Source organism: Elephas maximus, chromosome 3, assembly GCF_024166365.1.
Source record: "Elephas maximus indicus isolate mEleMax1 chromosome 3, mEleMax1 primary haplotype, whole genome shotgun sequence".
In the NCBI taxonomy this organism is placed as follows: Eukaryota; Metazoa; Chordata; class Mammalia; order Proboscidea; family Elephantidae; genus Elephas; species Elephas maximus.
Genome location: NC_064821.1, coordinates 61,601,402 through 61,625,404, shown reverse-complemented (window position 1 = coordinate 61,625,404; position 24,003 = coordinate 61,601,402). Strand labels below are relative to the sequence as shown.

The window sequence follows — 24,003 nt, the reverse complement described above, 5'->3', positions numbered from 1 at the left end:
CACTTTTTTTAAATTGAGATATAACTTTACATACCGAAAAACCCAAGCCCCTTGCCATCAAGTTGATTCACACTCATGGCAGCCCCATGTTTTACACAGTAGAACTGCTCCACAGGATTTTCTTGGCTCTGATCATTATAGAAGCAGATCGCCCTGCCTTTCTTCCGTGGCGCCACTCGGCAGGTTCAAACCGACAACCTTGGTTAGTAGTCGTTCACCCACCGAGGGACCTATAACTTACGTTAAAAAAAAAAAAAAAAGAACTCATTGCCATCAAGTCGATTCCAACTCATAGCAACCTTATAGGACAGAGTAGAACTGCCCCATAGGGTTTCCAAGGAGTGGCTGGTGGATTTGAGCTGCTGACTTTTGGGTTAACAGCTGAGCTCTTAACCATGGCGCCACCAGGGCTCCACATAACTTACACAGACCAGAAGTGAACAGTTCCATGCATTTTGACAAACGTAGACATCCGTGTAACCACACCGGAATTAAGATACAGAACATTCCCAGTCCCCAGGAAGTTTCTTCATGCTCCTTTCCAGTAAGTCCCAGCCCCCGAGGCAATCACTCTTTTGAGGTCTGTCACCACAGATTAGTTTTGCCTGATTTTAAGCTTCACATAAATCATTTTCCCACTTTTGACGGCAACAAGGGTGCAAGAAGTATTTTGCTTTTCTCTTTACTATGAGAAACAGAGCCCAGCATGATGAAAGGTGGCAGCTGGAGCCAAGAGGGAGTTGGGGAGGGGGCTGTGGTGCGCAAAGGACGGCCGTTCATTAGCTCCAGCTGGCTGGTGCCACGCGAGAATGTGGATGAGCACTGCCAAGGCTTTTCCTTTTCTTTTCCTTATGAAAAGCTGAAAATACTGATTCCTGCGCAAAATCTCCTGTTTTCGAAATGTTGTCATTTCGTTCAATTTTACAGTACTGCAGGCCAAATAATTCACATCTGTGGGCCATATTTAAGGAGCCCGGATGGCACAGTGGTTAAACACTTGGCTGCTAACCAGAAGGTTGGCAGTTCGAACTCGCCAGTCACTCCATGGGAGAAAGATGGGGCAGTCTGCTTCCGTAAAAATTGTTGTTGTTAGATGCCACGGAGTCAATTCTGACTCATAGTGACCCTACGTACAACAGAATGGAACACTGCCTGGTACTGTGCCATCTTCACAGTGGTTGTTATGCTTGAGCCCATCGTTTCAGCCACCGTGTCAGTCCATCTCATTGAGGGCCTTCCCCTTTTTTGTTAACGCTTCGCTCTGCCAAGCATGATGTCCTTTTCTAGGAACTGGTCCCTTCTGATAACACGTTCAAAGTGTGTGAGATGTAGTCTCGCCATCCTTGCCTCTAAGGAGCATTCTGGTTGTACTTCTTCCAAGACAGATTTGTTCGTTCTTCTGACAGTCCATGGTATACTCAATAATCTTCGCCAACACCATAGTTCAAAGGCATTGATTCTTCTTTGGTCTTCCTTATTCATTGTCCAGCTTTCACATGCATACGAGGCAATCGAAAACACCATGGCTTGGGTCAGGTGCACCTTAGTCTTGAAAGCGACATCTTTGCTTTTTAGCACATTGAAGAAGTCTTTTACAGCATATTTGCCAAGTGCAATGTGTCATTTGATTTCTTGACTGCTGCTTCTCTGGGTGTTGATTGTGGATCCAAGTAAAATGAAACCCTGACAACTTCAGTCTTTTCTCTGTATATCATGATGTTGCTTATTGGTCCATTTGTGAGGATTTTTGTTTTCTTTATGTTGAGGTATGTCTTGGTTATCTAGTGCTCCTATAACAGAAATACCACAAGCAGATGGCTTTCACAAAGAGAAATTTATTCTCTCACAGTCTAGGAGGCTAGAAGTCCGAATTCAGGGTGCCAGCTCCAGGGGAAGGCTTTCTCTCTCTGCTGGCTCTGGGGGAAGGTCCTTGTCATCAGTCTTCCCCTGGTTGAGGAGCTTCTCAACTCAGAGACCCAGGGTCCAAAAGACGTGCTCTGCTCCTGGTGCTTCTTTCTCGGTGGTATGAGGTCCTCTGCTAACTTCTCTCTTTTATATCTCAAAAGAGATTGGCTGAAGATACAATCCAATCTTGTAGATTGAGTCCTGCCTCATTCACATAACTGCCACTAATCCCACCTCATCAACATCATAAAGAGATGATTTACAACACATAGGAAAATCACATCAGATGACAAAATGGTGGACAACCACATGATACTAGGAATCATGGCCTAACCAAGTTGATATACATATTTCAGGGGGACAGAGTTCAATCCATGACAAGGTACAATCCATACTAAAGTCTTTGATCTTCATCAGTAAGTGCTTCAAGTCCTCTTCACTTTCAGCAAGCAGCCTTGGAAACGCTGTGGGGAAGTTTTACTCTGTCCTGCAGGGTCTCTATGAGTCAGAACCAACTCGTTGGCAAGGGTTTTTGGTTGGACCAGACTTGATCCGTGGACTGCCAGTTTCTGAGTTCCGCCTCAGGCTAGTGAGAGTGTGGATAAGAATAGTAGCTGGTGTTTGTGGAGTGGTTCCTTTGTTCCAGGTCCTGTCCTAAGTGCTCTCTGTTATTAAGTCATTTAATCCTTGTAATGATGCATTAATAAATCCATTTTACAGATGAATAAACTGAACCTGAGAGAGGGATAAAGTGCCTTGCCCAAGGTTATAGAGTGAGGACTTGGCAGAGCTGGGATTTGAACCCTGTCTGGTTCCAGAGTCTCTGTTCCCAACCACTATACATACTCCCCCTGAGGCTGGGGGGTGCGGCTGCTGGAGTGGTTATACTACTTGGGGTGCAGCTTTGCCAGCCACCAAGGGTGCTACCCCCCTGAAGGAGCAATGAGAGAGCAGTCCCACCCTGCTGGCATTGCCCGAACGGAGGCCTGGTTGATGCTGCAGGAGGAGCCATCAGAGGACTTGAGGAGCAGCTGGGCAAGTGGGGGCAGAGGTAGCAGGAAGCTGGCAGGGGAGAGCCTAGGCCCCAGAAGGTGGCAGGGGAGAGGGGTTGATGACGACAGAAAAATCAGCCAGCCCGGGCCCAGGGCCAGGACAGGCTGCTGCTGCCAGGGGAGCTGGTGGCGGGGGCATCCCCCCCCCACCACCAGAGCTTCGTCCATACAAGCCCATCACCTGGGGCAGGTTGGAAAGAAAAAGATAAGGATCACCTGGCAAAATAATGCTGCACTTCCATCACTCCCTCCCACCTCTGCAGGGGATGGGGGAGAAACTGAGGCCCAGGGAGCAAAAACTTGTTAGAAGCACGGCCAGGACTCAAATCTGCTCTGAGCTCTTTCTGTTCCACGTGGCTGCCTGCATTCTTCAGAACTGGGAGTTGGTCACTGGCAGGGAGTAGGTCCAGGAGCTTGAGGGGTATGGCAGGGAGGACCCAGCAGATGGGCCCAGACCCTCCCCTATGCCCCTTATCAAATCTGCAAGTCACTGAGCTGGGCCTGACACAAAAAGTCAGTGCTAAATACATCTTTGCCGTTATTACTGTTATTTTTCAATTTGATCCTCCTGCCCACATGTAAGATGTGTGTTATTATTGTCACCCATTTTACCAATGAGAAAGCTGAGGCTCAGGGTCACGTGGCCAGAAAAATTGTGGCCAGGATCGACTGAGATCATGTATATAGAGTGCTTAGCACTGCCCTTGCCCACAGCAAAGTGCTAGGGGTTAGGGCAGGGATAGAGGAGGGATGAGGCAGTAGGACTGGTCAAGGAGGGCTTCCTGGAGGATGCGGCATAGGACTGGGCTTGGGGGGGGGGGCTCAGCCTCTCAGGCTGCTAATTCCCATGGGTCCAAGGCTGCTTTCTGGGTAAGACCTAATGCTAGTTGGATCTCTCCCCTCTGAAGATGCCAGCACCTGTGAGGATGCCAAGCAACTTGGGCTAGTACCCAGGGCCGTCACACACCTTACAGCAGCCTCTATGCCAGGGTAGCCCTCCAGGCCTGATTTCAGATCCTGTACAGTGGAGAGGGATAGCCTGGACTTGGGCAGTCATGTCACCTCTTTGAGCCTCAGTTTCTTCTTCTTTCAAATGGGAACATGCTATCTACCATGTAGGGTTGCAATGAGGGCCTGGTCTATGAGAGATGCTCTCAGTAAACGGGCATCATAGAACTTCCTGGAAATAGTTACTCAATTGAATAGGCCTTGCAAGGGTAGACATGTCCCAGATCCAGCTCAGGAAAACTTGATCCACAAGTATGTTGTCGTTAGGGGCCATCAAGTCAGTTCTGATTCACAGTGACCCTGTGTACAACAGAACGAAACACTGTCCAGTCCTGCACCATCCTCACAGTCCTTGCTGTGTTTGAGCCCATTGTTGTAGCCACTGTGTCATTCCATCTCCTTGAGGGTCTTCCTCTTTTTCACTAGCCCTCTACTTTACCAAGCATGATGTCCTTTTCCAGGGACTGGTCTTTCCTGATAACACGTCCAAAGTATGTAAGCCAAAGTTTTGCCATCCTTCCTTCTAAGAAGTATTCTGGTTGTACTTCTTCCAAGACAGATTTGTTGATTCTTCTGGCAGTCCATGCATATTCAATATTCTTCACCAATACCATAATTCGAATGCATCTATTTGTCTTCAGTCTTCCTTATTTATTGTCCAGCTTTCATATGCATATGAGGCAATTGAAAATACCATGGCTTGGGTTAGGTGCACCTTAGTACTCAAGACGACGTCTTTGCTTTTTAACACTTTAAAGAGGTCTTTTGCAGCAGATTTGCCCAATGCAATAATACATTGTTTGATTTCTTGACTGCTGTTTCCATGGGCGTTGATTGCGGATCCAAGTAAAATGAAATGACAACATCAATCTTTTCTCTGTTAATCATGATGTTGCTTATCCAGTTGTGAGGATTTTTGTTTTCTTTATGTTGAGGTGTAATCCATACTGAAAAAAAAATAGTTTTTTATTTTCCTCAGGGATTGCTTCCAGTCTTCTTCACTTTCAGCAAGCAAGGTTGTGTCATCTGCCTATCAGAGGTAGTTAATGAGTCTTCCACCAATCCTGATGCCATACTCTTCTTCATGTAGTCCACCTTCTCACATTATTAGCTCATTATGCAGACTGAATACATGTGGTGAACGGATACAACCCTGATGCACACCATTCCTGATTTTAAACCACACAGTATCCCCTTGTTCTGTTCAAATGACTGCTTCTTGGTCTATGTACAGGTTCCACAGGAGCACAAGTAAGTGTTCTGCAATTCCTGTTCTTTGCAATGTTATGCATAATTTCTTATGACCCACGCAATTTTGCTGAATTATCTGGTGTGATATTAATGATATTGTTTGATAATTTCCACATTCTATTGGATCGCCTTTCTTTGGTGATCTTTCTATGGATCTCTTCAAGTCTGTCGGCCAGGTAACTGTCTTCCAAATGTCTTGGCATAGATGTGCGAGCACTTCAACATTGCATCTGTTTATTGAAACATCTCAGTTGGTGTTCTGTCAATTCCTGGAGCCTTGTTTTTTGCTAAGGCCTTTAGTGCACCTTCCTTCAATACCATCAGTTCTTGATTGTATGTTGCCTCCTGAAATGGTTGAATGTTGACCAATTCTTTTTGGTATAGTAACTCTGTGTAGTCCTTCCATCTTATTTTATTTTTTATTGTGCTTTAGGTGAAGGTTTACAGCTCAAGTTAATTTCTCATTCAAAAATTTATCCACTTATTGTTTTGTGACATTGGTTGCAATCTCCACAATGTGACAGAACACTCCCCCTTTCTACCCCAAGTTCCCTGTGTCCATTCAGCCAGTTCCTGTCCCTTCCTGCCTTCTCATCCTGCTTTTGGACAGGAGCTGCCCATTTGGTCTCGTACATTTGTTTGAACTAAGAAGCATGTTCCTCACATGTATTATTTTTTGTTTTATAGTCCTGTGTAATCTTTGTCTGAAGAGTGGGCTTCGGGAATGTTTTCAGTTCTAGGTTAACAGGGCGTCTGGGAGGCATGGCTTCAGGAGTTCTTCCAGTCTCTGTCAGATTGTTAAGTCTGGTCTTTTTACATGAATTTGAATTCTGTTCCGTATTTTTCTCCTGTTCTATTTGGGACTCTCTGTTGTGTTCTCTGTTAGGGCAGCCATTGGTGGTAGCCCCTTCCATTTTCTTTTGACACTTCTTATGTCGTTCAATATTTTGCTGATAGAATCCTCCAATATTGCAACTCGAGGCTTGAATTTTTTCTTCAGCTCTTTCAGCTTGAGAAATGCTGAATGTATTCTTCCCTTTTGATTTTCCAACTCCAGGTCTTTATACATTTCATTATAATACTTTGTCTTCTCGAGCCACCCTTTGAAATCTTCTGTTCAGCTCTTTTACTTCCTCATTTTTCCTTTCTTTTAGCTACTGTATATTCAAGAGCAAGTTTCAGAGTCTCTTCTGACATCTGTTTTGTTCTTTCCTTTCTTTTAAATGACCTTTTGCATTCTTCATGTATAATGTTCTTGATGTCATCCCACAACTCATCCGGTCTTCAGTCATCAGTGTTTAATGCATCAAATCTCTTCTTAAGATGGCCTCTAAATTCAGGTGAGATACCCTCAAGGTTGTACTTTGGCTCTCATGGACTTGTTCTAATTTTCTTCAACTTCAACTTGCATATGAGCAATTGATGGTTTGTTCCAGTCAGCCCCTGGCCTTGTTCCGATTGATGATACTGAGTTTCTTCATCATCTCTTTACCCAGATGCAGTCAATTTAATTCCTGTGTATTCCATCTGGTGAGGTCCACGTGTATAGTCACCATTTATATTGTTGAAAAAAGTCACTTTCAATGAATAGGTTGTTGGTCTGGCAAAATTTCATCATGCCATCTCTGGTGTTGTTTCTGTCTCCAAGGCCTTATTTTCCAAATACTGATCCTTATTCTTTGTTTTCAACTTTTGCATTCCAATCATTAGTAATCTTCAATGCATTTTGATTGCATGTTTGGTCAATTTCAGACTACAGAAGGTAAAAATCTTTAATTTCTTCATCTTTGGCATTAGCGGCTGGTGTGTAAATTTGAATACTAGTCATATTAACTAATCTTCCTTGTTGGCTTATGGATATTATTCTATCACTGACAGCACTGTACTTCAGGATTGATCTTAAATGTTCTCTTTATTGATGAATGAGACACCATTCCTCTTCAGTCTGTCATTCCCGGCATAGCAGACTATATGTTGTCTGATTCACGATGGCCAATACCAGTCCATTTCAGCTCACTAATGCCTAGGATATCTATCTTCAAGTGTTCCATTTCATTTTTGACAACTTCTAATTTTCCTAAATTCATACTTCATTCATTCCACATTCTGATTACAGTCATGCGTTGCTTAATGTCCACAGTACGTTTTGTGAAATAGGTTATGTGGTGTGGACACTGTCCAAACACTATATTACAGATGAAGATTCTTTCAGGCATTCACTTCCTTATAAAAATTTGCTGGGGCAAATAACCTCCCTCTACAATTAGTTCATCTAGGGTTTTAAGAAATTCTTCTCCTGCCTTCACATCAGCACTCACAGATTCACCACTCACTTTCACATTATGCAGCAAAAAATGTTGTTTGAAGTGCTGGAACCACCCAGAGCTAGCACTAACTCAGTATCGTAGTCCTGTCCTGCTTTTTCTTTAAGTATCTCAAATAAGCTTTGTGCCTTAGTGATCGTCATCATGCCAAGAAGGATTCGCTTTTGTGTTTGGTCCTCAGTCCACGTCGGTTAGCAGTTTCTTCAGATCTGACATAGGCCTTTCTTGCATTTTCGTTAGCCTTGCAGGGAAGCAGATCCCTTAACAGCTTGGAGAATTTTTTCTTTGTTTTTGAGGATTGTGTGATTGTCGAGTGCAGCATGCCTAAATCTGCTACATGCCCTTCTCCAATCAGGATTTCTGCATTCTATTATAACCTTAAGGGACCACGGATGTATATGCAGTCAGACGTTGCCCAAACAGACGTTATGCAGCGCGTGACCGTACCGATGGATGTTTGCAGCTGCTTCTTTTCATTTTGAGTTGTGCCACGTCAGCAAATGGATGGCCCAAAAGCTTTATTCCATCCACGTCATTAACGTCGACGCTACTTCAAGGAGGCAGCTCTTCCCCAGTAGTATTTTGAGTGCCTTCCAACCTGAGGGCCTCATTTTCCGGCACTGTGTCAGATAATGTTCCGCTGCTATCCATAAGGTTTTCACTGGCCAATTTTTTCAGTAGATTGCCAGGTCCTTTTTCCTAGTCTGTCTTAGTCTGGTAGCTCCAGTGAAGCCTGTCCACCATGTGTGGACAGACACTATTGTTATCTCCATTTTACAGATGAGGAAATTGAGGCTTAGATGGTAGAGTGTCTGGTCCAAGGGTTAGAATCCAAGGAGCCTTGGCTTAACCAAGGGTTAGAATCCAAGGAGCACAGCTTCCAAGCCTACATTCTCTGTTACTGGCAACCTGGCGGACACACCTTCTCTTTGTATTCCAGAGAGAAATCACTTGCGGAGGACCAGGGTAAGGCAGTGTCAGAACTAAGACCAAAATTTGGATCTCTTGCCTCCCAGGCCCAGCCCTAATCACCTCCTGCCTCCAGCCCCAGCCCTAATCACCTCCTGCTGTCCTGAGCATCACCTGTGCTGGAGAGGAAGATGAGCAAGACTGTGAGCCCTGCCACTGTCATCTACCCTGTGACCTTGGACAAGTGAATGAACTTCTCTGAGTCTGTTTCCTCACCTGCAGTGGCCTCATCTTGGGGTTATCATGAACATTAAATGAGATCATTCATATGAGTTGGTTGGCACAGGGCCTCGCACTAACAGTGAAGACCCTGGGCACCCTAAGTTCATGGGTCCAAGGATTCCCAATAGCTTCCTGCCCCATCTACTTCCTGCTCTCTCTTCCCAGCCCCCACCCATCCATCTGGGTAACACAAATACTAATCACAGCTATTTCCATGAGCTGCTTCTTGGTTGAGCCTAATTATAGCTCAGTCAGGCAGCTCAGTCATCATCATGATGAATATCATCAAAGGAGACAGATTGACTTTGTCCTAAGTTTTGTGTGATGAGATCAGCAGATTGTTTGGGCACACTTGGTCTCCCCAGCTTGGGTTGTGCCCATCCTGGTTGTCCTGCATAGCTTAAGAAATCACCCCAGGAGTGCTGGAGCACGAGAAGGTATGGGACATCTAGAGGTGGCCTCAGAGTCGAGGCCAGCTATAGGCTTCTGGTCTGTCTCAAAACTCAGTCCTCTGAGAAGAGCAGAGTGGACAACTTGGCCCCTTTACTCCATCTGGGAGGTGACAGCTGAAGTGGTAAGGATGGAGTAGGTGAGTGCAGGGAAGGAGGTGGTGGCCACCATCTTATTTGTTATAGTGGCAAAACCACAAGCTTTGGGGTTAGATATACCTGGATTCAAATCCAGGCCTTGTTACTTATAGATGTATGACTTCGGGCAAGTTACTAACCCTCCCTTAATCATAGCGCCAACAGGAGGGTCCAGGCATATAATAGACCCTCTCTAATCATTCCTTTCCTTCCCTATCCCCATCATTCTCAGGATGATTTGAAGAGCCAGTCATTTCAGAATTCTCCACCACATGTGCTAACATTTACTGGGTGATGCTTCTCTGCTAGGTCCTGGGCTGGGGACTTTACATGTCTTATCTTGTTTAATACACACAAAGAACCTACAGGGTAGGTACCATTTTATCTCCATCTGGCAGATGAGAAAACCAAAGCACAGAAAGCAAGTGAAGTGCCTTTGCCAATGCCACACAGCTGCACTTTGCTGCTGGTCACTTTGCCGGGATGAGATGCTGGAAGGTAGGTAGGTATTGCTGGGGAGCATAGCAGAAGGGCCATAGGGCAATCAGAGAAGGCTGCCTGGAGGAAGATGCACCTGAGCTGAGCAGAGAGCTGGGGAAAGGAGGAGAGGAAAGGCGTTAGGAACAGAGGGCAGTGGATACACAGAGGCCTGGAAGCAGGAAGCAGGGTGTGTTTAGGGGCACTAATTCAACATACTTTATTATGGTTCGATCATATGAGGGAGGAGCACTGAGAGATGAGGCTGGAGAGGAGCCAGCTCCCAGAGGTGGGGGAGGAAGAGAGAGCTTGAAAACTAGGCCAAGGTTTGTGGTCTTTATTCTGCCAGCTCCAAGGAGTTGCCATGCAAAGTAGAGGAGTTTAGGTCATGCAGTTAGTTTAAATCATACATTCAGTTCATACGATTAGTTTAGAAAGCTCTGCTTGGACCCACCAGGAGATGAGAGACTAGTTGTTGTTATTAGGTGCCATAGGATCAGTTCCGACTCATAGAGACCCTGTGCACGACAGAGCAAAGCAATGCCCAGTCATGTGCCATCCTCTCAATCATTGCTTTGCTTGAGCCCATTGTTGCAGCCACATGAGGGACTAGAGGGAGCTATAACTGGAGGTCAAAGGGGGCAGAGGGCTAACCAGGGAAGGCTTCCTGGGGCAGGGGAAAAACCAAGAGGGCTTGGACAGAGGGGCTGAGTGACCAATGGTGGCTGTCAGGCTGGCAGGGAGAGGCATGGTAGGAGCCATGCATGCAGGGAACAGGCAAGTCAGCAGGGTGGTGAGCAGCCTAGGCCAGGGAGTGATGGAAAGGTTGCTGGCCAGGTTTGAGGATTGGGGTAGAGCGGCCTCCACAGTGGGCCCTGAGGCAGTGAGTTGGCAGTACTAGGCAAGGCTGTCAGCACCTTCTGGGGCCCCCAGGCAGGTGAGTAGCACTAGGCTGGTGGGTGACTGTGTGCCAGCTCCCAGCATGTGTGGGTGGCTTGCCCACGGCCTGCACTCAGGGGAAGCCCAGCCCTGTGACTCTGGTCTATACCAGGGTGATCTACTCACCCAGCTGGCAGAGCTACCCTCTTCTCAGAGAAGGCTATTAACAGCCTTGACCTCCCACATGTGCTCTGTGCCCTTGGTCTTTGAAGATCTCCCTGAGTCTTACCCTTAGGCCACCCCTGCCTCCCACTCCTGCCCACTTTCCCCCTTTCTGTGCACAGGCCTTTAGCTCCATTTGTCTCCTTGGCTGCATGAACCCAATCTCCAGGGCTGATCCAGGGCCTCTGGGAGGTGGAGTCTCCCTTCCTATCCAGTTATAACCTGTTGGTGTGAAGTTGATTCCGACTCCTGGTGACTTTAGGTATTACAGAGTAGAACTGCTTCATAGGGTTTTCTTGGGTGTAATCTTTAGGGAAGCAGACCAGCAGGCCTTTTTTCCGTGGTGCTGCTGGGTGGGTTCGAAATGCCAACCATTAGGTTAGTAACTAATTGCAATCTGCTTGTGCCACCAGTGACCCAGTTAGTTATATCCCTCCCTATTTCCCACTTCCCAGGATGGGGCAGCCTATAACCTCCAAAGGAGTCAGCCTGGAGAGCTAGACCTCAGGGACGTGGTACAAGAAAAGGGAAGGAACCTGGACCCTGGGTTAGGAAGATGTGGGTTCAAATGCCAGCTCAGCCACTAACTGGCAAACTACGTTCTTTCTCTGAGCCTTAGCCTCTGCATGTGTAAAATGGGGATCCAAGGCTTATTTGACAGGGTGATCGTAACACACAAGTGAGCTAATGGTATAAAAGAGCCTTGGGAACTGGGCGGTGCTGTGCCGGTGTCAGGGGTCGGTGATCTATGTCCTGTTTGAGAGCACAGCCAGTTTTTCTTCTTTATAATAACCTTTTTGTGTTAGACAAGTTTTTGATTTGCAGAATTATTGTGAAGATACTACAGAGAGCTCCTTATGACCCGCACCCACTTTCCCCTATCATTAACATCTTACGTTGTATGGTACCTTTGTCACAATTACTGCACCAGTATTGATACGTTATTGAAAGTCCTTTATCCAGATTTCCTTAATTGTTCCAGGATCCCATCCAGGATACCACATTACATTTAGTTGTCATGTCTCCTTAGGCTCCGCTTGGTGGGACAGTCAGATGCCTGTTTCCTTGTTTTTGATGACCTTGACAATTTTGAAGAGTACTGGTCAGGTGTTTTATAGAATGTTTCCGCATTTGGAATTTGTCTGATGTTTTTCTTATGATTAGACTGGGAAAATGTGCTTTTGGGAGGAAGACCACAGAGGTCAAGGGCCATTTTCATCACATCCTCTCAAGGATACCTATTATCAATATGACATCACTGTTGATGTTAACCTTGGCTACTTAGACAGCCAGTTGTTTTGCCCTGAATACAGCAGCAGGGCTAGGTCATTGCTCAAGAGCTGCTGAACTAAGGCCAAAGGCAGAAAAATATGCATTAGAGCAGAAGCAAGTGGGAGGGGCGGGGAAAGAGAATGAAGAGAAGCAGGTATGGGGTGGTGGTGCAGCATGTCCCTCACATGCCAGCTCACTTGGGGATGAGCTGCTATATGGCAGGAAGTGTGTGTTTCAGCTCATTTAACCTTCATGACAATCCTTTTTACAGATGAGAAAACTGAGACCCTGAGAGGGATAATGACATACCCAAGGTCACATGAGCTAGGGGACTTAGGATGGGGTCTCAGTCTGTCTTTACTGCTTCAGTCTTCCCACTGTTGAGTGAATACCTTGAATCTGCATTCCCAGGAGAGTGAGTTAGGGAAGGTGTGTTCCTGATACTGGGCTGTTCCTAGCTCACTTTATTCACAAAGATTCGTGATGGACTATGACTAAAACACAGTCAGTAAGACAATTTGAGGTAGAAATGGAACATCGGGATTGGGGAACATACAGTGGAAAATGTGGGCCAGGAAAAAGCTGACCACAAAGGCCAGTGAAGTTCTCACTGATGAGTTTCTAACTGCTGTGAGCTTCCTACCAGCCAAGGAAAAAAGGGATACAGGGCAACGCCTATGATTCTTACTATCAAAAAGCAAAGAAGCCATTCACTTCTTTAGGAAATTTGTGGTAAATTAAAAAAGAAACTGGTCACATGGAAATTTCTCATGTAAAAGACACTGAGAAATGTAATAGCAGTAATAGTTGTTACCTGATGTCATCTTCAGGAGTAATGGCACCGCGTACTCTCTCTCCCCTCGTCCAAAGCTGTCCTTTTTGAATTTTACTTCATTGTTATCAAACAATTGGGGCCCTGGTGGTGCAGTGGTTAAGGGATCAACTGCTAACCCAAAGGTCGGCAGTTCAAATCTACCAGCCCCTCCTTGGAAACCCTATGGGGCAGTTCTGCTCTGTCCTATAGGGTTGCTGTGAGTGGGAGTCAATTCGACGGCAACAGGTTTGGTTTTTTTCTTTTGGCGTCAAACAGCTAAACTCTGCTATTTCTTATTTGCTGAAGTCACAGGTACCCATGCCCTAGGGAAAATTTGGGATACAAATTAACCAGTTATCTAGGTACCAGGTTCTGTGCCGGGCACTGGGGATGGAGAGTAATGATTGTTGCCCATCTCCCCAGGTGCTGTCCACCCCAGGGAGACAAGTGTCTGAATGTAATGCAGGTGCTATGCCTGAGGCACATCAGAGGGAAGGGGGTGATTCTCTTTGACTGGGAAGGAGGGGAGGGCTTCGTGGAGGAGGAGACAGGCCTGACATGGAGAGCAGTAGTTGAGGTGGAAGGGGTGCACTCTTGGGACAGGGTGTATCAGCCTGCAAGCCCCTCGAGAGAGGGGACCTTGTCCTTATCAGGGCTGCCCCTCAGCTTGCAGCACAGGGCCTGACAAGCATCAAAGACTCAGTGAATTCCTGTTAGGTGAGGAGTCAAGGTGATGGCCACACACCTGTGGAAGACGGCATATAGAGGTTGAACTGGAGAGGTAGGTTTTGGCCAGACCAGGGAGTCCTTGAATACCAAGCTAAGAGTTTGGACTTTGTTCTTTAGGTGGAGTGGCCCCAGTAAAGGCTTTTGAGCCTTGTGTCTTATAAGCAATCAAAATACAAATGATAACAACACCAAATGGGTACCTGCTGTGTGCCCAGTACTGTTCTAAGTGCCTTAACCTTACCTATATTAACTCATTTAGGTGTTACAACAGCCCAATGATTGTCATCCCCATTTTACAGACGAGACCGCTGAGGCACAGAGAGGCTGAGTCAGTTGCCCAAGATCACACAGCTGGAAACTGACAGAGTGGGAATCTGAACTAAGGTTTGGAACCACTATATTATTATGCCTGTTAAATATAAGTATGTGGCTAATATAACATGGGTGCATATTCGGTAACATGTAAGAAGTTAACTGATCCCAGCCAATTACCAGCACAAGAGGCAGGAACTGATGGATGGCGTGAACTTGGTAACTAACTGAAAGTTTGGCAGTTTGAGCTCACCCAGAGGCACCTCAGAAGAAAGGCCTGGTGATATGCTTCTGAAAGGTCACAGCCTTGAAAACACTACAGAGCACAGCTCTAGTTTGGCAGCAAATGGGGTCGTCATGAGTTCGACTTGACTCGATGGCAACTAAGTGTTATTTATTTATTTATGGGCCACAAAGGACAACGTCCCTAAGGAGCTGAGGCTTAGAAAGACAATGTGAAAACAGCTCAGAGGGTGTGGCTACTGAGGCCCAGGCCTCCAAATTTCACTCTGGGGGCTGTTCCTTCCTGCCTCTGACATGCTCCAAGATTCCTTGAAGATCCCCGCCTTCAGCGAACCACCCACAGGAGCCATCTGAGTGACTAATGTGGCCAGGACAGATGAGATCATGCCCGGTGCCACTGGGCCACAAGGGCCAGCCTTTGACATCAGAAACACACAAGTGTTTATAGCATCTCCCGTTTCTGTTCACCCCAGGCCTATGCTGTCCGCAGAGTGGGGTTTCCAGGGCTGGGCGCCCCTAGCATCTCATCTGGCTTCCATCACTTTCTCTGTGGAGCTGGCAGCCTGGGGGAGTGGGGACAGGCAGTCCAGTCTGCAGGGAGCCATGTTCCCAATCCTTTGTTCTTGGTCTCCGCCAAGCCCTTCTCATGAGCACCGTACCCAGATTCAAGCAGACTTCCCCTCCACAGGGTTCAGAAAGGAACTGAGCAAACCAAGGTGGAGTCTACCCACAAAGCAGCAGTTGTTCCTCTTTCCCTGAAGCTCGTGGGGCCAGGTGTGGCACCCACAACCGCAAATGAGGCAATTAGGGAGAACAAACACTGGCCGCCCTGCCAGCGCAGCACTTCTGTCTGCCCAGGCTGCTCGCAGTCCACGAGGTCCCTGCCTGAAGAAGTAGCCCCTCAATGAGCGCTGAACCAGGAGTCTGGGATCCAGGTTCTAGGCTCAGCACTGCCACTTGGTATCTGTGTGGCCTTGGGTTCTCTGGAGACAGTGCAATAAAGTCAAGAGTGTGCGGTTTGGAGTCAGGTAGGCAAGGATCCACATCCCGGGTCCCTCACTCTAGCCAGGTGACCTGGGGCAAGCCAACACCTCTTCCTCACTAGCCCTTTGTCTTCTCATGTGTGAAGCATAAAGTGGCAGTGATGATTCTCACCTCACACTCATGTTATGTGTTAGCTGAGTACTTATATGTAACAAGCATGATAATATAGTGAATCTAAGCCTCAGTTTAGATTCCCACTCTGTCACATTTCAGCTGTGTGATCTTGGACAAATGACTCTGTCTCTCTGTGCCTCAGTTGTCTCATCTGTAAAATGGGGATGACAATGATAGCACCCCCCTCATAGGGCTGCTGTAATACTTAGATGAATTAATATAGGTAAAGCACTTAGAAGAGTACCGGGCACACAACAGGTACCCCCTCAGTGTTAGTTGTTACCATTTGTGTTATGATTGCTTGTAAGACACAAGGCTCAAACGCCTTTAATGGATTCCCCACCTCCTAAAGGTTTTGCCAAGTAGCATGTAGTAGATGTTCAGTCTGTCCAACCCGCTCCCCACACCCCCTCCTACTTATCCTATAAAATGGGAGTGACACCTGCCAAGCCTGAGGCTAAGGCTCTGGGTGGGTGCAGGGATCCAAGGAGACAGTGAATGGCAGGCCCTGGGCCTCTGGAGATAGGGCTGCCCCTGTTGGCGGCATGTCACTCGCTGACTATGGCCTGTGGTACACCCACTGAACAGAGCCCTTTAAGCCATTCCCACGTCTGAGGTGGGTGTAGTTTCACTTTATGGCCCAGAGGCAGGTGTTTCAGGAAGGGACTCTCAACCTCTGTGAGCTGAAAAATAAACTGCTCCATCTTGACCAAGTTCTGCTTGGGAGATATGTGAGCATCTCATGTCTTTCATCCATGGGCTGCAGTGGAGTGGGGCAGCCTGGCCATGGCCACCACCACCGGCGGGGGGGGAGATACAGGATCTGACGAGATCCAGCCTTGCCTTCAAGGTTCTGACGTCCAGAGTGCTGTGTGCTCCATAGAAGAAAGAGAGTGGGCCAGGGCTGTGCAGGAACAAAAAGCAGGGGGCCGAACCCTGCCTACAGGTAGGGACGGTAGTCAGGAGAGATTCCAAGAAGGATGGTCTCAGAACTGAGAGAGAAGCAGGAGGAGCCATTGCTTAACTACACCTGGGGAAGGTACTCACCTGAGCCTCAGTTTCGTTGTCTATAAAAGGGGGCCAAATAATACCTACTTCAGAGGGAAGTGTTGTTGTTGTTAGGTGCTGTCGAGTCGGTTCCGACTCATAGCGACCCTATGCACAACAGAACAGAACACTGCCCGGTCCTGCGCCATCCTCACAATCTTTGTTATGCTTGAGCCCATCGTTGCAGCCACTGTGTCAATCCACCTCGTTGAGGGTCTTCCTCTTTTCCGCTGACCCTGTACTCTGCCAAGCATGATGTCCTTCTCCAGGGACTCAACCCTCCTGACAACATGTCCAAAGTATGTAAGATGCAGTCTCGCCATCCTTGCTTCTGAGGAGCATTCTGGTTGTACTTCTTCCAAGACAGATTTGTTCATTCTTTTGGCAGTCCATGGTATATTCAATATTCTTCGCCAACACCACGATTCAAAGGCGTCAACTCTTCTTCGGTCTTCCTTATTCATTGTCCAGCTTTCGCATGCATATGATGCGAGGGAAGTACAAGAGGCTTAAGTGAGGCGATGGGTGTAAACCAGTTGCCATTAGGTTGACTCCAACTCATGGCAATCCCATGTGTGTCAGAGTAGACCTGTGCTCCTCTGTAGGGTTTTCAATGGCTGGTTTTCCAGAAGTAGATTGCCAGGCTTTTCTTCAGAGGTGCCTCTAGGTGGACTTGAGCCACCAAACTTTCAGTTAGCAGCCAAGCACATAACTACTTTTTATCACCCATGGATTCCTGATGGGTGTAAAGGAACCAACAAATACCTTATACCAACTAGGTGCCCAAGAAATAGTAGCTGCTATGCCTGGCTAAAGGAGCCCTGGTGGCGCAGTGGTTAAGTGCTTAACTGCTAACAGAAAGGTCAGCAGTTCGAACCCACCAGCTACTCCACACGAGAAAGATGTGGCAGTCTGCTTCCATAGAGATTACAGCTTTGGACACCCTATGGGGAAGTTCTTCTCTGTCTCCCAGAGTCACTATTAGTCGGAATCAACTTGACGGTAATGGGTTTATGCCTGGCTGGGGAGCTGTTTGGTGAATGGAATTTCTTTTTCAAGGATCTTTTCTCTTGAAAAGCAATTCACACCTGTTACTTAGAGTAATTTCCCCACTGAGGGATGTGGAAACCAGGGCTCAGAGAGATTTGTTCTCTGCCCAGGGCACACAGCACTTCAGCTGGGCGCTGGAATTGGAACTCAGGCCTGCCCGCCTCCTAAGCCCATACTCATCTCAGGCCGCCTCAGACAGTGAGGGACACCTGAAGTCCATACCTTCTCAACCAGATTCCATGCCCCAGCATTGAGGAGCCCTGGGTTTCTACAGTCTGTACCCCCCATCCTGGGCCTTTAAACTACCCCCAGCCCTGGGCTTGGTTCCTCTCTGTTTCCCCCTTTTCCCAGGAGGATGCTCAAACTCCCTTCATTCCAGACTGAGGCCCTAGGTATCACCTTTGCCCTCTGTCAGCAAGAAGGCTGGTCTGGCCCTTCTCAAACCAGGCATAGGGAGGCCTATGGGATGGAGCTTCCCCCAAGCCCTGCCATCTTAAAACCAGAGAGGCACTTTAGAGATCCTCAGGAATTCGGGGAGGAGCCCAATGGCCAGGTCTAGGCAGGGATGTAGCAGGGAGCAGTGGTGATGGGGAGGATTGTCTGGTGAGTTGACACTGTGTTTGCAACTCAAGACCATGGGCGGGCCTTTTGCCATGAGACCAGAAGAACTGGATGGTGCCCGGCTACCACTACTGAACATTTTGATCAAAGATTCTATAGATGAATCCTGATCAAAAGGTGGAAATTGCAGAACAGAATTTTAAATTCTCATGGAATCCAGATTTTCTGGAGCTATGGAGGTTGGATGAACCCCTGAAACTAGTGCCATGAGATAATCTTTAAACCTTAAACCAAAAATATCCCGTAAAGCCTTCTTAAAACTAAACAGAGGTTTAGATTAACTAGTAAAGAATGTCTGCCTTGAGCATTGTGCTGTTTTAAGATCTATCCATATGGGGTCAAACTGACAACAGCAACTCAAAAGATTAGATAGGAAACTTAGGGGCCAGTGAGTTTATGTTAATGAGGGAGGGACAACTTGGAAAAGGAGGGTGAGAATGTTTGTGCAATTCGAAGAAAGATCAATATCACTAAATTGTACATATAGAAACTGTTGAATTGGTATATATTCTGCTGTATATATTCTCAACAACAACAAAATAAGTTATTTAAATGAAAAAAAAAGATGGTAGGCAGGCATTGTGCAGAAGTCTTCACACCATTTTGGTTTTAGCGAAAGAACTCTTGCCACCCCCCCACACACACACCCAGAGAAGCCTAGAAAAATGCAAAACTACTCCATGGTATCTCTGCTGACATCTAGGGTTACACAGAACACAGTCTGAAACCATTAGCACTGTGGGAAGAATGGTGGGCTGGAACTGGGAGAACAGACTGAGTTCTGGCTCTGCTACTAACTTGCTGTGACCTTGGATACATCCCTATCCCTCTCTGAGCCTTAGCTAACCCCTCTTCACCCTACGTGAAAAGAGGACGTTGGATTGCTTGATGGGAGCATCCCAACTAGATATATTCTAAGACTCTAATCCCAGGTAGATTTTTTTTCCTCATCAGAATGATCCAGGCTGGCTGTGTGCAAAGAGATGCTTTATTTGACAGGCTAGACAGAATGTCTTGACTTTAGGTAGTGAGCTCCTTGTCACTGGGGGTATACAAACACAATTGAGGGGGCCATTAAGCAATGATGCCACAGGGAACTGTCATTTGTTGAGTGCCTACTATGTCCCAGGCCCTGGGTTACATGCTTTACATATATTAACTCACCTAATCCTCCTAGTAGCCTTGTCACCCGTAAAAACCTGTAAAAGAAAAAAACGCTGTCGAGTCAATTCTGACTCATAGAGACCCTATAAGATAGGGTAGAACTGCTGCATAGGGTTTCTAAGGAGCGCCTGGTGGATTTGAACTGCCTACCTTTTGGTTAGCAGCTGTAGCTCTTAACCACTACGCCACCAGGGTTTCCAGCAGCCTTGTCAGTTCAGTTTTATTATAGCCCCATTTTACAGATGAGGACACTAAGAATCAGAGGCCAAGGGACTTGCCCAAGTTTGCATAGCATGAAAAGAGCAGTGCTGGGATTCAAATTTAGGTCTGCCTGGCTTGAAAGCTTGCTCCTTCCATTGTAAAAAGCAAGCCCCCCGCTTCCAGGTCCAGGTTGAATATCTTAGGGGTAAGATCATGTCCCCAAATTGTCTGTGCCCTAGGCCAAGCATCATGATTTTAGAAAAATTTCATCTGTAACTAGAGCCTTGTGTGGCGCAATGGTAAAACACATGGCTGCTAATCAAAAGGTCAGGGGTTTGAACCCACTAGCTGCTCTGCAGGAGAAAAGACCTGGCGATCTACTTCCGTAAAGATTACAGCCTATGAAAACCCTATGGGGCAGTTCTACTCTGCCCTGTAGAGTCACTTTGAGTCAAAATTGACTCAATGGCACACAACAACAAAAATCAGAGTTAAATGAAGAAGACTCGGAATCCTTTCTCTTTCTGGAATGGGTAATAGGAACTCCTCCACCCAGTGGGAGTGAGGCAGAAGGCTCTAGAATCAAAATTCTTCCTAGGCATCCTGCCCTCCCCCCCCCATCTGTGCCATGCCCCTAGACAGATTTCCTTTGTCCTTAGACATTACAAAGTTAACGGCAAAAAAATGTAAAGATACTGCCCCAGAATAATTTTCACCTCCCGTCCTTGTTACACCATTAGTTTTAGCGACTGTTTATTGAGCACCTACTGTGTGCCAGATGATGGAATTCTCTGTTGGTCATGCCAGACCAGGTCCCATCCCTGATAAAGCTCACAATCCTGGGAAGGGGGAAGGAAATAGACAATAAAGAAAATTAACAAACTGCAATAAATACTATATACTAACTATGGAGCCCTGTTGGTGCAATGATTAAGAGTTCAGCTGCTAACCAAAAGGTCAGCAGTTCGAATCCACTAGCTGCTCCTTAGAAACCCTATGGGGCAGTTCTACTCTGCCCTATAGGTTCACTGTGAGTTGGAATCAGTTCAACAGCAACAGGTTTGGGGTAAGGATATACAAAATACCGTAAAGGAGAAAACACAGTGTTGGAATAGAGAACAGTGGTCAAGTGCTTGGCTGCCAACCTAAAGGTCTACGGTTTGAACTCGCCATCTGCTCCTTGGGAGAAAGATGTGGCAGTCTGCTTCTGTAAAAATGTAGAGCCTTGGAAACTCTATGAGGCAGTTCTGCTCTGTCCTGTAGGGTTGCTATGAGTCGGAATTGACTCGATGGCACACAACAACAACTTAGAGAGGGTGGTTAGCACATTTAAAGAGGTGGCATTTAAGCTGAGATCTGAAACAGGAACCAGCCATGGGAAGAGTAGAGACGAGGAAAGAATGTTCCACACACAGGCCATGGCAGGTCAAAATGTCTTGGGGGAAGGGGAAGCTTGGAGAATTGGAAGAATCTGAAGGCCACAGAAGCTGGGGCCTGAGTGAGTGAGGTGGGGTAGCACAAGATGAGGTGGCAGAGCTGGGCAGGGGCTATGGGGACCTGGTAAAGGATTCAGATGTTCTTCTAGGGATGGCAAGATGAGTCTTATTTTTAAAGGCTCATTGGCTGCTCAGTGGGTTGTAGAAGACAGGCATAGAAGCCGAGAGACCAGTCGGGAGCTATCGCTGTCACTCTCCTCGTGCCCACAGGCAGTCTCCTTCTAAACCTGTTTCCTCACACATTTGTGATTATGAAAACCCAATATGGGAATAAATGGAAATGCACTTTAGAAAGCTGAAAAATATGTGTAAAACCTCAGGGGATTTCACCTCTCATTAGAAGTGGAGGGCCTTTTGGGAAACTGCTGGGTAGATTTTTCAGGGTTCATGAGTGAAAGGGAGAATGTGGGGTACCCGGAGTCCCTATCTAAGTAGCCCACATGCAGCAGAACCCACTTTTCCAGGCTAGGGTCACAGAGGTCCCTGAGAGGCCTCAGGGGCTGGGGAGGGGGCACCTGCTTGAGGCTCTTGACTCCTGAGAGAGAGGATGGGAGGGAAGGTCACCTTCCTGGTTTTTTACTTGCCCCAAAACAATGGTTGTTCATGTTTTGGTTGGAAGGTCACTCCTTTGAGCATGGAGGCAAGCCCTAGATTTACACCCCACACCCCCAAAGTACACACACAGCATTTTTCATTCTGTGTCAAGGGAGTTCTCTGGAACTCCCTGAAACTCATTCATGAACTCTGGCTTGGAGACCCCTGAACTAGAGGAAGGGGGAAATGATTGGAGAGACCCCTGCCTTTTTTATTTCACCTTTTTTCCTCCTTTCTAGCTCTGATGGGTAAGACCCCCTTACCCCAACCTAAGGGCTGATGGAGGGGGACCTCTCACTTACCTGCTCTGAGTCAAGTGGGGGCATCTTCCTAATTCTTGACTCTGTGGATCTGCCATTGGGAACCCCCTTATTAAAGCAGGACTTATTAGAAGGGTGGGGTCGCAGCGAGGCTCCTTCCTGCCAACTAGGGTCTTGTCGTGGAGAGCACCCTCTCTGGACCTCAGGGAAAAGGAGTGCCCTGTCTCATTCCCCCGGGTCTCTCTCGGACCGCAGGGGTCTACCCAGCGGGAGAGGGAAGTAGGGCGGGAAGGGGAGCCTGTCTCAGAGCAGGCCCCGCCCGCCCAGGCCGGGCTGCTGCTGCCGGGCTCTCCGGCCGGCCAGGCGCACGGTAGTGGCGGCAGGGACCCGGTGTCACCGGACGCAGCATGTGGAGCGTGTGGCTGCCGCACCCAGTGGCCACCGCGCTGACGGCGCTGGGGGTGAGACACGGAGTTGCATAAGCGCGGAGGGTGCCCGGGGGGCGGGGACCCCCTCCCGCGCGCTGGCTGGTCCACGGGCCAGTCTTGGGTGTCCTGGCCGGGGCGGGGCGCGGCGGCTGTGGCAGCGCAGCGGCGCCCAAGGCGCTTCCCCATTAGCGTGCGAGAGCCATGGAGGCGCTGAGGGAGTCCGTGCTGCATTTGGCCTTGCAGATGTCGACCTACAAGCGAGCCACGCTGGACGAGGAGGACCTGGTGGACTCACTCTCCGAGGGCGACGTGTACCCCAATGGCCTGCAGGTAAGAGCCCGCCTGCCCCTCTCCTCCCCGCGCAGTGGCGCCCCGGGATCAAGCCCAGACCCGGCATGCGCGCAAGTGTCCTCCCTGCCAGCCCTGGAGCGGGCCGTGCCAACTCCGCAGGCAGACACCTCAGGGGAAACACGCGTCCTGGGCTCGTGGGGAAGAATCCAGAATCCTTCTTGGAGCAGGCGTGCCCACGAGGCTCTGGGTTCCCTCCACCACCCTCCCCTGACCAGCTCTGCCTGTCACCAAATTCTCCAGGCCGCCTGCTTCTGGGGCAACAGCTGAGTGGGCAGAGTTGAAACACCCCCAAACCTGACTTGGTCTTTTTCACTGAAGAGGTGGTTCCAGAGTGGCAAAAGGTCTTGCCCAGGGTCACAAAGCCAGTTACTGGCAAGTCTAAAACTTTCCTCGTTTTAGGATGGAGAGCCCTGTGTCCCTGGAAGCCCCTCAGTCCCGAGCAAGTGGGATAGTTAATCACCCTATCTGGTGGCCATTACCGTTTCTTCTCTTTTCCTCCAAATACCTGAATTTCCTGAGGGGGAGGAACCCGTTCTCTACCCTCTCCCCCTGCCCCTTTTCAGCCTACTCAGGAACCCCAGTCCCTCCCCTCCCCAGGGTCTGCCCCTCTTTGCCTATCCAGTGGGGAGGGAGGCCTCACCATCTCCCTGCCTGGGACAGAGCAATGGGTGAGCCTACTTTCTGCTGTCTTCTCCTCTCCCTGTGGGGCTGGGTGGAAGGGAGTTGGAAATGTCAAGGACACTCAAGGGGGCCCTGAGACAGGGTTCCTGAGAAACCATCATAGAGGGAGGAGTGAGCACCTTGGTCCAGGAGGACTTCTGCCAGATTGGCCAAGGGAAGTATCAGGGAGAGTATTAGGGCCACCCATTGAACTCACATTAAATCACAACTCATCCAGAGGGCAAGCTTTGGGTAAGTGGAAACAGGCTCCCAGGCCTAACCCAACTCAGACGCACCTCTTAGAAGCTGAAATAGTAATACTTATAAAAGGAAACAGCATTGGTTTGAGTCCCTCCTCCAGGATAGTTAAATGCACCCAGGGAGACCAAAACTCAGAACCACCACTGCTCTCCCCACTGAAACATGGCACGCTTTACCTATGTCATCAGGAGTTCTGCTGGTGCAATGGTTAAGTGCTCTGCCGCTAGCTGAAAGGTTGGCTGTTTAAATCTACCAGCAGCTCTGCGGAAGAAAAGACCTGGCAATCTGCTCCCGTAAAGATTACAGCCTAGGAAATCCTATGCGGCAGTTCTACTCTGTCATATCAATGGGGCCGAACGAGTTAGAATCGACCCTATGCCACACGACAACCTACATCATCTTGCTTAACTGTCAGGACCACCCTCCTGAGCTGTGGGATTGCCTTC

General features: G+C 48.0%; 1 protein-coding gene across 2 annotated transcripts in view; it reads left to right on the top strand.

The window, feature by feature from the left end:
- ECE1 (endothelin converting enzyme 1) overlaps positions 1-24,003 on the top strand; it is a 137,742-nt gene that overhangs the window by 50,257 nt on the left and 63,482 nt on the right. Inside the window, exons 1-2 of one of the 2 annotated variants that reach the window (XM_049878175.1) lie at positions 22,104-22,318; positions 22,529-22,615. In XM_049878175.1, coding sequence (XP_049734132.1) covers positions 22,265-22,318; positions 22,529-22,615 — 141 coding nt within the window. In that variant the 5' untranslated portion in view covers positions 22,104-22,264. Of the gene's footprint in view, positions 1-22,103; positions 22,319-22,528; positions 22,616-24,003 lie in introns of those variants that run through there. The other variant, XM_049878177.1, reaches the window with a different exon arrangement.